At 38.6% G+C, this 13803-nt stretch overlaps 1 protein-coding gene across 2 annotated transcripts in view; it reads right to left on the bottom strand.

Annotated features, from left to right (window-relative positions):
- LOC143032756 (ketimine reductase mu-crystallin) overlaps positions 1 to 9012 on the bottom strand; it is a 44699-nt gene extending 35687 nt beyond the window's left edge. For both annotated transcript variants that reach the window (XM_076197747.1, XM_076197754.1), the window contains exons 1-2: positions 8853 to 9012; positions 5247 to 5455 (exon numbers count right to left, since the gene is read on the bottom strand). In XM_076197747.1, coding sequence (XP_076053862.1) covers positions 5247 to 5449 — 203 coding nt within the window. In that variant the 5' untranslated portion in view covers positions 5450 to 5455; positions 8853 to 9012. The remainder of the gene's footprint in view (positions 1 to 5246; positions 5456 to 8852) is intronic.
- Positions 9013 to 13803: the final 4791 nt, after the last annotated feature.

Genomic DNA, 13803 nt, shown 5'->3' with positions numbered 1-13803 from the left:
CTTCCAGAACTCAGTCACTAACTTCTTTAATCCCTCCTTTGATCTTCCTACAAGCGTAATGTCGTCAGCAAACAACAACTGTCTTATTTCATGCTTTTCTCCATTTTTTTAATCATCTCCAATCCCCGACCCATTACCCTTGCGTTTACCTTTCGCACCACCCCATCCATATATAAATTGAATAGCTAAGGTGATATAACACATCCCTGATGAAGTCCCACATTTACCTCAAACCACTCATTCTTTCCGTTTCTAATTCTAACACAGGCTCTACTATGAGTCTTGACTGTTCTTAACAGCTTTCCTTCTATCCCATATATCTGCAATATCTCCCACGGTGCCTTCCTGTCTACCCTGTCATAAGCCTTTTCCAAATCCATAAAGGCCCAAAAAACATCCTTACCTTTTCCTAAGGCTTTCTCATATATCTACCTTACAACAAAAATCTGATCAACGCAAACTCCATCTGTCCTATACCCACACTGTTCTTCATCAATTACTCCCTGTTCTTCTAATCCTCTCAATTAAAACCCTCCCATAAGCCTTCCCAACTACACTCAACAAGCTGATCCCTCTAAAACTACTACACTCACACTTGTCCCCCTTTCCCTTGTAAAGCGGAACTATACAGGCAGTCCTCCAGTCCTCTGGCACTCTATCCTCTTTAAGACAAACATTAAACAACCTCACCAGCCACTCCACCATCATTGTACCTCCCTTTATTTTAGAAACTCCACATAACACCCATCTAACCCAGGTGCCTTACCTGGTCTCATTTTAATAACTATTTCATCTCATCTTTCCTAATTTCTCCCTTTCCTTCATTCATCACTGTCACTTTCTTAGCGCTTCCCACTGCAACTACTTTTTCCTCCCTATCTTCCTTCACATTTGGCAGCTCCCTAAAATACTCTGCCCATCTTCATCTTACTGCCGTCTCTTTCATTATCATCTCTCCATCTGCACCCTTTATCTTTTCTTCTCTACTTAATTCGCCTCCTCTTCCTCTCTTAATTTCCTTCCAAAGCATATTATTATTACTTCAAACATTTCTATCATACTCTTACCCCATTTCACATCTGCTCTCCTCTTTGCCTCCTTTGTTATGTTTTACTCCTCTTTTCTTTGTTCCTCTCATACGATTCTCTCGTCCTATTTTGTAACAAATCTGTGAATGCTCGATTCTTCTCTTCTATAAACTCTTTGCTTCATCATACCACCATTCACTACCTTTCTATTTCCTCCCATCTTCCTTATTTCACACACCATCTTTATGCACCTTGTTACTCCCTCATTGAAACATCCCCATTCCTCCTCCACTCCTAGTTCTACTCTATCTTTCACTTCCTCCTACTCTTCTCTCAGCTTTATGTACTCCTTTTTAATACACACACACACAATATATATATATATATATATATATATATATATATATATATTGCAGAAAGGGTTAGACAATCGAGTGAAAAAACGTGATAGACAAACGCAGGTTGGGGGTAGGAACACAATATTGCTGACGTTTTAACTACAAGTGACAGACAACGTTTATTCACAGTATATGTACTCTCATTGTGGATCATCCAGCTGGGCGTCTTAGAACGGAGCACGCTGATTGGTTCGTTCCTCCTTCCAGGACCAGCTTGGCAGTAGCTAATGATAGGTTGACAAAACCGTTTCTGTGGTTCGTAACCTCTCCAGTGTGATGTATTCCGCTTCTACCAGTCTTCTCATTCTCTCCCTGAGCCCGTTCGGAGAGGTCGTGCCTCACCCCATTTTGGCAAATGTCTCTGTGTGTGTATGACTAGAGAGTTTGATGATCTGTGATGCCGAAGGTCGTTCTTGTGTTCAGCTAATCTCTTTTCCATTCCCCGTGACGTCTCGCCGTAGTATGTTGCTGGACATCCACTACATGGTATACTATATATTACACTATTCACGTTAATATCTTGTCTTTCTTTATGCCTTACGATGTCCTTTATCTTTCTTCCGGAGGAATATGCTATTTGGATGCCAGCTTTGGATAGTGTGTTGGTCAGGACTTCTGCTTTTCTCGTATGTGGTACCACCAGATAATTCATGTATTTCTTTTCACTTTTTGCTCTTTCATGTATTTCTCTCGCCTTTTTCTTTAATCTGGTTAGCAACCCCGCTGGATATAGAAGCTTACGGAAGATAATGAACGTGTGGATCATCTCACCTATATATTCCTTGCTATCTTCAGTGCCCGCAGGAAGAATCCAATCACTACTCCGGATTTGGTTCGTGTACTATGCTGAGGCAGGTGGTGTATGAAGTCATCTTTGCTGGCGACTTTCCTATATACGGTAAACTTGACACTTTTCTCGTCACGATGGATTATGGTGTCTAGGAAAGGTAGTTTTCTATCATCCTCCAGCTCCACTGTAAACTTGATGTTTTCGTTCACCGTGTTTAGTATGCGGAGCTTGTTATCAACTTTTGTTCCTTTGAGCACTACCACTAACACATCATCTACGAATCAACTTATTTTCTAATATCTCCATGAAAAGTGATTCCATAACATTTAGTGGTGACCCCATTGGCAGACCTCGATGTTGTTGGAATTCCTGTCCCTCGAACACAAAGGCACCGAAGTTGACGCACAGACACCAATTCTATGTAGTCTGATTTCTTTACTGGTAAATCGCTGTCATTCATAGATGTTATTACGTTCCTTACCGCTTCCATGGCCCCCTCGATACTGACGTTGATGATGAGGGCTGTCACGTCGTAACTGGCTAGCTTCTTCTTAATATATATATATATATATATATATATATATATATATATATATATTATCAACCACAGTGCACTTTAATTCTATGCCATCAACATCGGAAATACCTTGGAGGCACATGCAGAAATTGAAACGTGGTACCATTCAGTGCTGTACACACACACACACACACACACACACACACACACACAAACACACACATATATACACATATATATATATACACACATATACACACACACACACATTATATATATATATATATATATATTATATATATATATATATATATTGGTGTTCTTTTGGATCCGAAAAGTTGCGCAGGTGGGCGTTGTTTATTGAACTTAATGATAAAGACAGGGGCTTTGCGAGTTGTTTAGCAAGCCGGTGTGGGTGCCACCTATTCCTAACTCACTAACCCGCTTTCCTTCTCCCCGTAGCCCCCCCCCCCCCCGGCACTAGAGGCAGTTCATTCCTAAAACTAGTGAAACTTTTTTTTTTTTTTAGTAATTTGGCAGCTACTAAGTGTTTAGTGGAAGAATGTCTGTCCATACAGCCACACACATCCTTAGCTTCTTCCATGAGTGTCTTTGAAGGATTCTCATTGTAGCCTACTACGAGTTTCTTATAATTAGAATAACATTTTTGAAATCTGTTAAATATTCACTGACTTTACACCAATTTATCGAGATTGCATTTGGTTGTAAACTGCTTCAATATGAGGCATAATCTGATGGAAAGGCTGTAACCAAAACACGATATTATCATCATTCAGGTACTTCAAAATTCCTGTTATCTCTGCAATGGTTTGTTTGATCTCCATCTGATGTTGACTGAATTTCAGTAAGACAGCTTTTTAAAGGTTGGGAATTTTCATAAACACTGTTTACGACCCGTATGTTAAAGTTCCACCTTCCAGAGAATGGCTACACGTTGCGGTGATTTTGAGAAGAATGGCGAAATACCCAAAATAAACTCACCATCCTATTTCCACGGAATGGAAATTGAGAAACCCCTGGTACTCGTGTTTGAGTCGCCTCCCCTCCTGACCAGGGCTGTGGGAAACCAACGCAAGTAACACGCAGTAGGTCCCGGGAATTGATCTCACGACCACCCGCTCACGAGTTCGACACGATAGAGAAAAACATACGTTCCGTGTAATACTTGCTGCATTTCTCATTATTAAATCAAGTTGCTGTGCATAACAGTGAATGAAATGTGCATTACTACAAACAACTTTTATTTTGTATGAACTCCTGTTTCCTTGCCTTTCATGACATTTCTACCGTCAAATATTTGAGCTATCAGTTTTTGTCGACTTCCTTTAAGGATTGTGTCTCATTGCTCTAGAATATGTTTTGATATGCCATCTGCAGTTTGGTTTTCTGGAATAAATAGCAAAAAACGTTCAAATATTTCTCCATTCAACACGTGCCGTAGAACAATGACCCTTCGAGTGTGTTCCGTGACATCTGTTGTGTCATCAGCTATGATAACTACAAAGGAATTTGATGTAAATTTTGTCCTTATCTCATCATGACATATTTGTAGCAGGCTGTCAAGTATCTCATTCTGAATGTTATTAGAAACTACTGAAGACCGTATTTATTTTTATCATTTGTCTGTTTGTTTATTATTCAAATATACCTATGTGTTTATTTATTTTATATATTATTTATCATTATACTTTTATTTATTTATTTATTTATCATTATAATTTTTTCGCATCCGACCTAGTTATGGACCAAAAGGACTTTATTCTCTAAATAGTACTAGATTAATTAAATCGTCTTTTTCATTATGTCCACGTAAGGGAGTTCCGTAGTTTTCACTAAATATAATTCAGTCTATTATTCTGGATAAAATTTCACGTTTTTTTTTTAACCTTTATATGCTCATTGACTGAAGTCTGTATGCCTTACAAAGGTTCTCCTCAATATTTACGTTTTCTAAAAGTGACAATCAAACCACATTTTCAACGTGTTCCTTTGACTTCTCACGTTTTTCTTTCGTTTCGTTTTTAAGCCGTATTTTGTCCATGTAACATCACCTTCAATTAGCAAATACGGGAACCAGTTTTTGCATAAATTGCACAGAACAGAGATCGAGGTTTGGAGCATGTTGGACAAGTGCAGTTTGTTTTAGGCCCAGGGTTGCTCTTTACACCTACGGCTAATAGCAGATGAGGGATGATCGCCGGAGAATCACCACCCAGTGCAGGAAAAAAAAAAAAGTGAAGGTGCATTGTTGGAAAAAGGGTTATGGTACTCGCCTGGGTAAGCGAAGCTGCTCGCTAGGGATTGGTGCCACCTGCGTAAGAGCAGGTGGCAGGGGATTTCTTGGGGCTGTTTAGCCCCCAACTCTTGGGGTTGCGAGGTAGTCCTACGGCGTAGACGCTGGCACACCAGGACCATTATATGACCAGTAACAGAAAAAAAGTGTATGGGCGGTTTTAGGTATTCACAAGTACTCCTTATTCTTCTCTCCTTACCCTCCCTGACTCTTGATGTTAACAGATGTCCTAACTGGCTGCACGGCACCTTGAGCATCCTCGGGTCCCCTGCTGAAGGCGGCCAGTGCTTCCTTACAACCTGCCATAGCTCGTTCCCACGTCAGATGCTGGCGGACCTCACTCCCACTCACCCAGCGAGGACCCATGCTTTTGTCTCTTTCGCTCGCAGGAGGACAAGACATGGTGTGCTGAAAAATACAAAACAAGTTGATACCATGACTACGTCCTCTACTGCTGACCTTGATATGAGTCAATTGGCCTTTTGTGAGTTTGATCTTTGCATGCAGTTGGCCTTATACACACACACACAGACACACATATATATATATATATATAACACACATATATATATATATATATATATACATGTGTGTGTGTGTGTGTGTGTGTGTGTGTGTGTTACACATATATACCATACACACACACATATATTATATTCATATATATATATATATATATATATATATATATATACATACCATAACATACACACACACACATGCACACACACACTTATATACATATATAAAAATATATATATGTATATATATATATATATATATATAATCAACCACAATGCATTTTAATTCTAAGCCATCTAGGCGCATGCAGAAAATGAAATTTAGGACGCTCGAGGACTCGAACTCATGCGGCGAGAACAACATTACCAGTGCCGAGTGACTTCAATACACCATCAAGAGATATATAAGTTAAGCGCAATTTTTTCTTATATATCTGTATGCTCGAGTTACACACACACGAAAGTTTGCGTTCAACCCATCTCCACTATGATAGTACATTGAGTATACGAACGCGAAAAAGTATTTGTACAACATTGAATGGGTCCCAGTGATTAGCATGCGTCTAGATGGCTTAGAATTAAAGTGCATTGTGGTTGATAAAAATGTATCTCTAATCATTGGGACCCATCCAGTGTTGTACACACACACACACACACATATATATATATATATATATATATATATATATATTATATATACATATATATATATATATATATATATATATATGTATATATATATATATATATGTATATATTACACATATATACCATACCATACACACACATGCACGCACATAAAAGAGTGGTGCAGGGAAATTCGACTATGGAGCAGATGCACTTTATTCTCTAACGTTTCGACACAGCCTTCATTTTCTCTCTTAAGAAGACTCTGTCGAAACGTTAGAGAATAAAATGCATCTGCTTCATCCTGGAATCTCCCTCTCTCCAACCATTTGTCTTTCTCCTTGTCGATATATATATATATATATATATATACATATATATATATATATATATATATATATATATATATATGTATGTATATTTGAGTGGGACGGGTGATGAGGTAAACGCCAAAAACCCGTAGGAGTTTTATTATTAACGTTTCGTCCTTAAAGGACTTCCTCAGAGTATACACTAAGAAAATATTTACAGCTTATATACTTCACTTTCTTACCCCGTTCCTCCCCTATCTCCGTCCTTCCTTCGTTCCGCTTCACCTCGAACAAAGTCGCTGGTCAACTTTGATAATTTAATAAATCCTTCTCTATGATTATTGCACGGTTTTGAAGCGATGTACACTGCTTCGATTATTTTTCTTTCTTGCTTTCTTAGCCCTTTGTGGAGTACCTCTGTATTTTCCCAGTCAGGAAGGTGGCCAAAATTGTCTATATGAACCATCACTCACCAACCTTCCCACTATATATATATATATATATATATATATATATATATATATATATATATATATATATATACACACACACACACACACACACACACACACACACACACACACACACACACACACAAACACACACACACACACACATATATATATATATATATATATATATATATATATATATATATATATACTGTATGTATATATACATATATGTGTGTTTGTGTATGTATGATTCACCATGGTCTTGGATCACGTGTTGGACTCGTGATCGACAGCTATTTCCCTCCCGAAAGAGAGCTCAGAGTTCATATATGACCGACCTATGGGTAATGTTGTAACCTTACACGCACACACACACAACTCCCCGCCCACGTGAGTTGGAGTGACCCGGACCGCCGTAGTGGCAGCCGGGAACTCTAACCACACACACACACACACACTGTGTATGGTAGGGGTTAGTAGGTTGGACAGAATGAGAAACGAGGAGGTGATGAGGAAAGTGGAAAAGGAAAAGGAGATGACAGATAGAGCTGACCGTAAATGTGGGCAAATGGTAATGTGGTGTACAAGGGATATCCCGAGGTGTCAATGAGTCGGAAGTGAGGCTACAGGGTTACAGGCTGGAGAGGAACACGTAGAAGGGAATGGAAGAGTGGAGATAGAAGGGAATGCAAGAGTGGAGGTAGAAGTGAGTTGTATGGCAAGGGGATGGAAAGCGTCATAAGAAACAGGAATTTAGGTATGAAGGCAAAGATAAGACTTACGAGGGAGTGGTTATGCCCACTGCACTACATGAAACAGAGACTAAGTTCGTGGGAAGCAGAGAGGGAACAACCTTAACATGCTTAAGATGAAGTGTTTCGGAATCATCGTGGGGGTTTCGACGATGATTAGATTGGAAAATGTGGACGTGAGGCAAAGTGGTGGGAAGGGAGCTGATAGACAGGGAGAATCATAGAATGTTGGGGTATTTTGGGCATGTGGAAAGAATGAGGAAAGATGAGAAGAATGAATGTTGAAAACAGAAGTGAAGGAGGGGAAGCAAAGGGGCAGACAAAGAATGATGTGGGTGAACTGGGTAAATGGGGTGTTGGGTACAAAAAGAATGTCTATCGAACATAGAAGGAAGAGGACAGGAGATATTTATGAATGGAAAGTGAAGAAATGACACTTTCCGATGGGATTTCGCCTTCTATTTCTCGAAAGGGATGGGGCTCATCATGTAATGGAGGAGGTAAACCAACTTTAGCTGTTGAGTCCTTTAGTGAAGTTGCTGTGTCTTGTTATATTGCCTGCGATCTGAGCAGTGTGGCAAGAGACGGGGGTATCCTTCATCCACAACACCTGAGATGGGAGGGAAATGAACTGGATGGGTATGGGGCATATGTGGTGAGTGTTTGTTATGACTTGGCCACCCACCTTATAAGGGAGAAATGACTTTTTGGTTTTGTATGTATAAATATCATTATTATCAACAGTGGGGTAATTATCAGGTTAGGTTAGGTTAGGTTAGGTTAGGTTAGGTTGAATGAAGGTTACTTACTGTCATCAACTTAAACAACCGAAAAATCGTATATCTAGTATGGCCCACATAAAGAATTGTCACTCTGGGATAGCCCACTTGAAGAATTGTCATCCTGTCGAATTCTGGGGTGACAATTCTTCATGTGATCCTCATTATTACTCTTATTTTCATTATTGTATTTTCTTAGCACTTCCAAGGCCTATATCTCCGACCCTCCATCCCGTAACAACAAGCCTGCTTTGGTAGACGTAACTACTAAACACTATTTATGACTTTAGAATGTGTATAATATTAAGACTTTCAACATATCCTCCTGTAACAAGAAATATGCATATGTATTTGTCTTACCTTGATATATGTTAGATGTAGAATACGGTGGAAATTTGGTCTTATTTAAGAATGATATGAAGTGTAGCTCTACACAACCACAGAGTCTAGCTTACACTGCTCAACAACAAATGTTATCGCTGCCAAGGTCCCACACGTGTCCAACACTACGAGCGGTTTCTTGAGGCGTTTTTGAATGAACGAACAATTGAAGTGCAAGGGCACAGCTATAGATCCACAGCTAATCAACACCAATGCCCGGTCAACATAGTAATTATATCACAAAAAAGAATAATAATGAAGAAATAAGAATATGACCTTTCACGAAAGTTGTGGATATTTGTTTTGTTGTTGTGCTTGTGTTTTCTCCATTTTCGTTCGCTTAGTCCACCCATACGGTATTATCTGACCCTATCCTTGTTAACATTTTCCCTTTTATTCTGAGTGTCACCAAGTTATTCTGTTCATCTCCTTGGTACCACTTGGTAACGAAGGGATTATGACAAAATTCTTTTACGTGCATGACAATTTTACTCGCATACTGGCTGAAGCAATAATGTTTGTTCAACATTTTCGCACCCCTTCTGTTTTGAACTACTTGTTGTGAGAAAACTATCAGTGAATTGAAATGTAAAGAAACTACGGGTAGAATATTTACTTTTTATTAGACTGTATTTCAGACACCACTCGAAAAACACAAATAGTCATCCCCTTTAGTGACGTAGAAAACGTGATACCAGGCGTAGACGAAAATATAACAGTAGGTCGAAGTTATTCTCATAAGGCCGGCCACACACGTGCATTTTAAACTGACAGTTACAATTGTTCAGTTATAACTGTCAGTTGAAACTGCACGTGTGTGGCCGGCCTAATGGGATAATTTTAGACCTGTCCAATGTTTTGACTGTACAGCAATTATGGAAAATTTTAGGTAATTTATATAGTGCCGTAACACAAATTTTCTTCTTTTCTGATGTCTAGAAAATATATTTGTCAGTGTGGTGGATTCTCCAAAAAATCATAACTATTTTTTTTTTTTGCCAGACCCTTAACTCGAAAAGTAAACACAAATAATCTTTTATTTTTAATATTAATATAATTATAAATCTATTACAATTGTCATTGTTATCATAATCATATTTTTGTGATTATATAATAATTATTACTATCGTTATTATTATTAGTATTATTACTATTATTAAACCTGTTATTATTACTGTTATTATTATTACTATTATTATCATTATTATCATTATCATCATCATCATCATCATCATCATCATCATCATCATCATCATCATCATCATCATCATTATCATCATCATCATCATCATCATTCTTGAGGTGATCTCCCTGATAGAATTATTGTTAAACCGGATAGCGGCTGACGTTCTGACAGTGTGTATAGCCGATCGCTCAGAGTACTGGATTTTTTTTTTTTTTTCATCATAGTTTAACGTGGAACGGACGTTTTCAATATTCATCTGTCGGATAGTGATGGGAGAGGAAAATGAAAGAGAGTAAAGATGAGTTAAAAGATTTTTGGAAATTATGATAGCAGGTAAGGCACCTGGGTTGGATGGGTGTCACGCGGGGTGTCTCAAGAAGCGGGGTATAGCAACAGTGGACTGGCTGATGAGGGACAATATCATGTTAAAGAGATGGAATCATGGAGGTGATAGAGATTTAGAGAGAATAACAGAAAGGAGGGATAGCAGTAGTTGAAAAATGACCAGCATTCCTGAAAGAATACTGCATAACTGGTCCGTAAGGGCAACATTAAGTCTCTAACATAATATAATATTGTATTTTGTATCCATGTGTCTTACACTTATTCACATTATGAAACTCGTGACCATCCTTCCCATACTGGAACAAGATGTTCAAGGTGTCGAAAGAGGTCTCGTTGCCTAAGAATTCCTAAGTGTTTGCCAAACGTGAACTGTTGAAATACTTAATGTCAAAGACCAGTAGAGTTAAGTGCTGCTGTTTGTATAATTTAATCATCGATATCCTTCCAGGAGATTGAAGACTGTACGTATGGGCTATCTTGAAAAGATCACCTGTTGTCACAGGATCCGATTTTATGGGAGGTGAAAACGGTCTGTTAGAAAATGAAGGACAGTGGTGTGAAAATGCGGCTATTGTCAATAAGTGCTTTGGGTGTGTTTCAGGAGGTTTAGGCGTGGCCAAACAGGCCCGCATAGGTGTTCGATTTTCGAGGTATTTTGTAATAGGACTTATTTTCCATTTTTTTTTTCTTAACATCTATCAACCAAAATATCAACCAATAAAATTAGGAAAGGGGTCGGAGGTTAAGTCGTAGGGACAGTCAGTAAGACGGAAATATTTTTAGTGGTAAGTAAACTGACATAAGATACGGTAGGAGAGAAAGAAATGAAATGAATTCAAGTTTGAGAGAAAGCGTATGGAGATGTTTGTGCGTTTAGTCGTGTTTCTTTTTTGCGATATGTTTGTGTGTGTGTGCCACACAGAGAGGGTTGCTGCCTCTATGCGAGTGTACATACAATAGATTATATTATGATATATGAATAATAGTTTGCCACCCGCCGACGAAACATTCCTCCTGAAATAGCGAAGGAAGACAAATATAGTTAAAATATACAATATGAATAAGAGAATGAATGTATCCACCCAGGACTAATGCCTGGCCGGCCACAGCACGTGTACTGAGAACCTATTACTTTTCCCCAAGCTTGTCGCTGGTTCCAGACGGTCTTATGTCCGTGGTACTCAGTCAGACAGGACCCAGCACATCGCGGCACGTCTGATCACGATCAATCTAAGATGGTAAAATGACATGTTGACGACCGTTGGTCACCGTATACATCGGTGGAAGGAACGGCGCATACGACAGGAAATCTTTAGAATGTGGCCTTGGTGTGTTGTGACGTATTAGGTGTTTGTGTTTGGCGTGAATCCTTTTGAGATGTTTGGTGTGCATTGCGTTGGTTTAATGAATCTACACATTTTGTATAATTGTGTTTTAACTAAGTCGCATTAACCCTTCTAATATATACTCCTACACGGATACATTTTTCCTCAATAACATGTGGATTGCCATAAGTCCTATTCCGCGACTTTCCAATAAACAACTGGAGAAATAACTTCAACTCGTGGACAGGATCGGTATCATATTTTGGTCTGTCTATCGGCATGCGGTTTAATTCAATAGAAGTTGGAAAGGGCATTAGATTATCTTCAGTTGTGCATGACGTAGGTGTTTGTTTTGATCTGGCCATTCCCCTTATAAGGAGGAGGAGGCTTTTGGTATATAGGATTAACCAAATTGGATTTTGTTCAAAAGGGTAAACATGAAAAGCGTCCAGAAATGAGATCAGACTTGTGTATGTATATCTTTCAGAGAGCATGATGATTCAGGTCTTCAACTTGAAGATCTGTCATCGTGTCGAAAGAGGACCTTGATTCTCTCGGCTAAATAAGGTCGTCTTGGCCAGAGCAAAATCCATAAATGTCATAATTGGTTCGAAGAGGTAAAAGAAAACCAAACTAATACAATGGTGCTTTATTAAAATCGGGGCTGGCAATCATGAGGGCCAAAACATGCAGTTTAACAAAAGCTTCATTTAAGCTCTTATTTGTTTTAGTAAGTCACAACACACAGACAGACCACGACCCTATTACGCCTGGTTACCAACATCATTCTGGCAAAGGTGCCCTATCGTAGTCGAACCTAACGACCACGTGATACGGCAGTAGCACCGGAGCAATTAATGTAGAATATACTTGATTTATCCATGACAGTTTCACATTTTTCCTTGGATCATCATATCTCCCAGAAAAATAATGTATACAAAGTGTATATCTAATCACCTCAGATCCATACAGACAAAACAATTATCATAGAAAAAATTGGGTCAACAGGTGCACAAAGCCAACATTCTATACAGTCTTAAAAAATCTACAACATCAGTAAACACCGATAATCAAATTAATCAATGGGCTTTTAAAACTGTAACACACAATAAACACTGATTACAATTCAAAGAACCAGTGAATTGAACAAATGTAGACCAGGCATGAAAAATCAGTTAGTGCTACTGCTGAAGATGATCAGCTAGTTCTTTGGACGCCTTAACTTGAGAATTCATACAGTAGAAATGCCTGATCTACGGATATAAGAATACAGAGGGAAGTAGAGAGAGGAACCTCGGCAGGTGATTTACAATGTCTTTTAATGCATTTGGATACAATGCAGTGTACAAAGTGTTGACATAGGGCTTGTACACGACATCATCAATCAGAGCGAGCGGCTTGCGCTTTCCTTCGGGGCGCCATATCGGTAAGCTCTTGCTTACCAAAACAAACACTGCTCACCGTTCATTTTAACGAGGCGAAGATTTTCTTCACCATTTGAGCTATTAATAAGCTCAAACTTTTCATTGAGTTAAGTAATTTGTCTAGCGACAGCTGCAAACACCGCTCACAGTCCTAATAACCGAAAATAAGCAACTTTAATCTTTTAATGGCCATTAGATACCCATTAACTTTTGGTAGCAGTAGACAAAAATAATAGATCTAATTCAAATTGAAGGGTTTCTTTTATATATATATATATATATATATCACAGGTGAGAAATGTAGTAACACATTTATAAATCACAACTAACACCACAGTCGGACGAAAGAAAGAGTTGCGTAAGCGGAACTATATATTTCGATTGCTACCTGCAATCCTCTTCAGTAGTACAAAGTGGCAGGGAGGAGGCTATCTTAAGTAGCAACCTCTTACAAAGTATTTTCTCGTGTTCCCTTTCTTTTGTAAGAGGTTGCTACTTAAGATAGCCTCCTCCCTGCCACTTCGTACTACTGAAGAGGATTGCAGGTAGCAATCGAAATATATAGTTCCGCTTACGCAACTCTTTCTTTCGTCCGACTGTGGTGTTAGTTGTGATATATATATATATATATATATATATATATATATATA

Source organism: Oratosquilla oratoria, chromosome 1 (assembly GCF_046742065.1).
Source record: "Oratosquilla oratoria isolate Oo_2021 chromosome 1, ASM4674206v1, whole genome shotgun sequence".
Classification (NCBI taxonomy): Eukaryota; Metazoa; Arthropoda; class Malacostraca; order Stomatopoda; family Squillidae; genus Oratosquilla; species Oratosquilla oratoria.
This window is presented reverse-complemented; position numbering and strand designations above follow the sequence as displayed.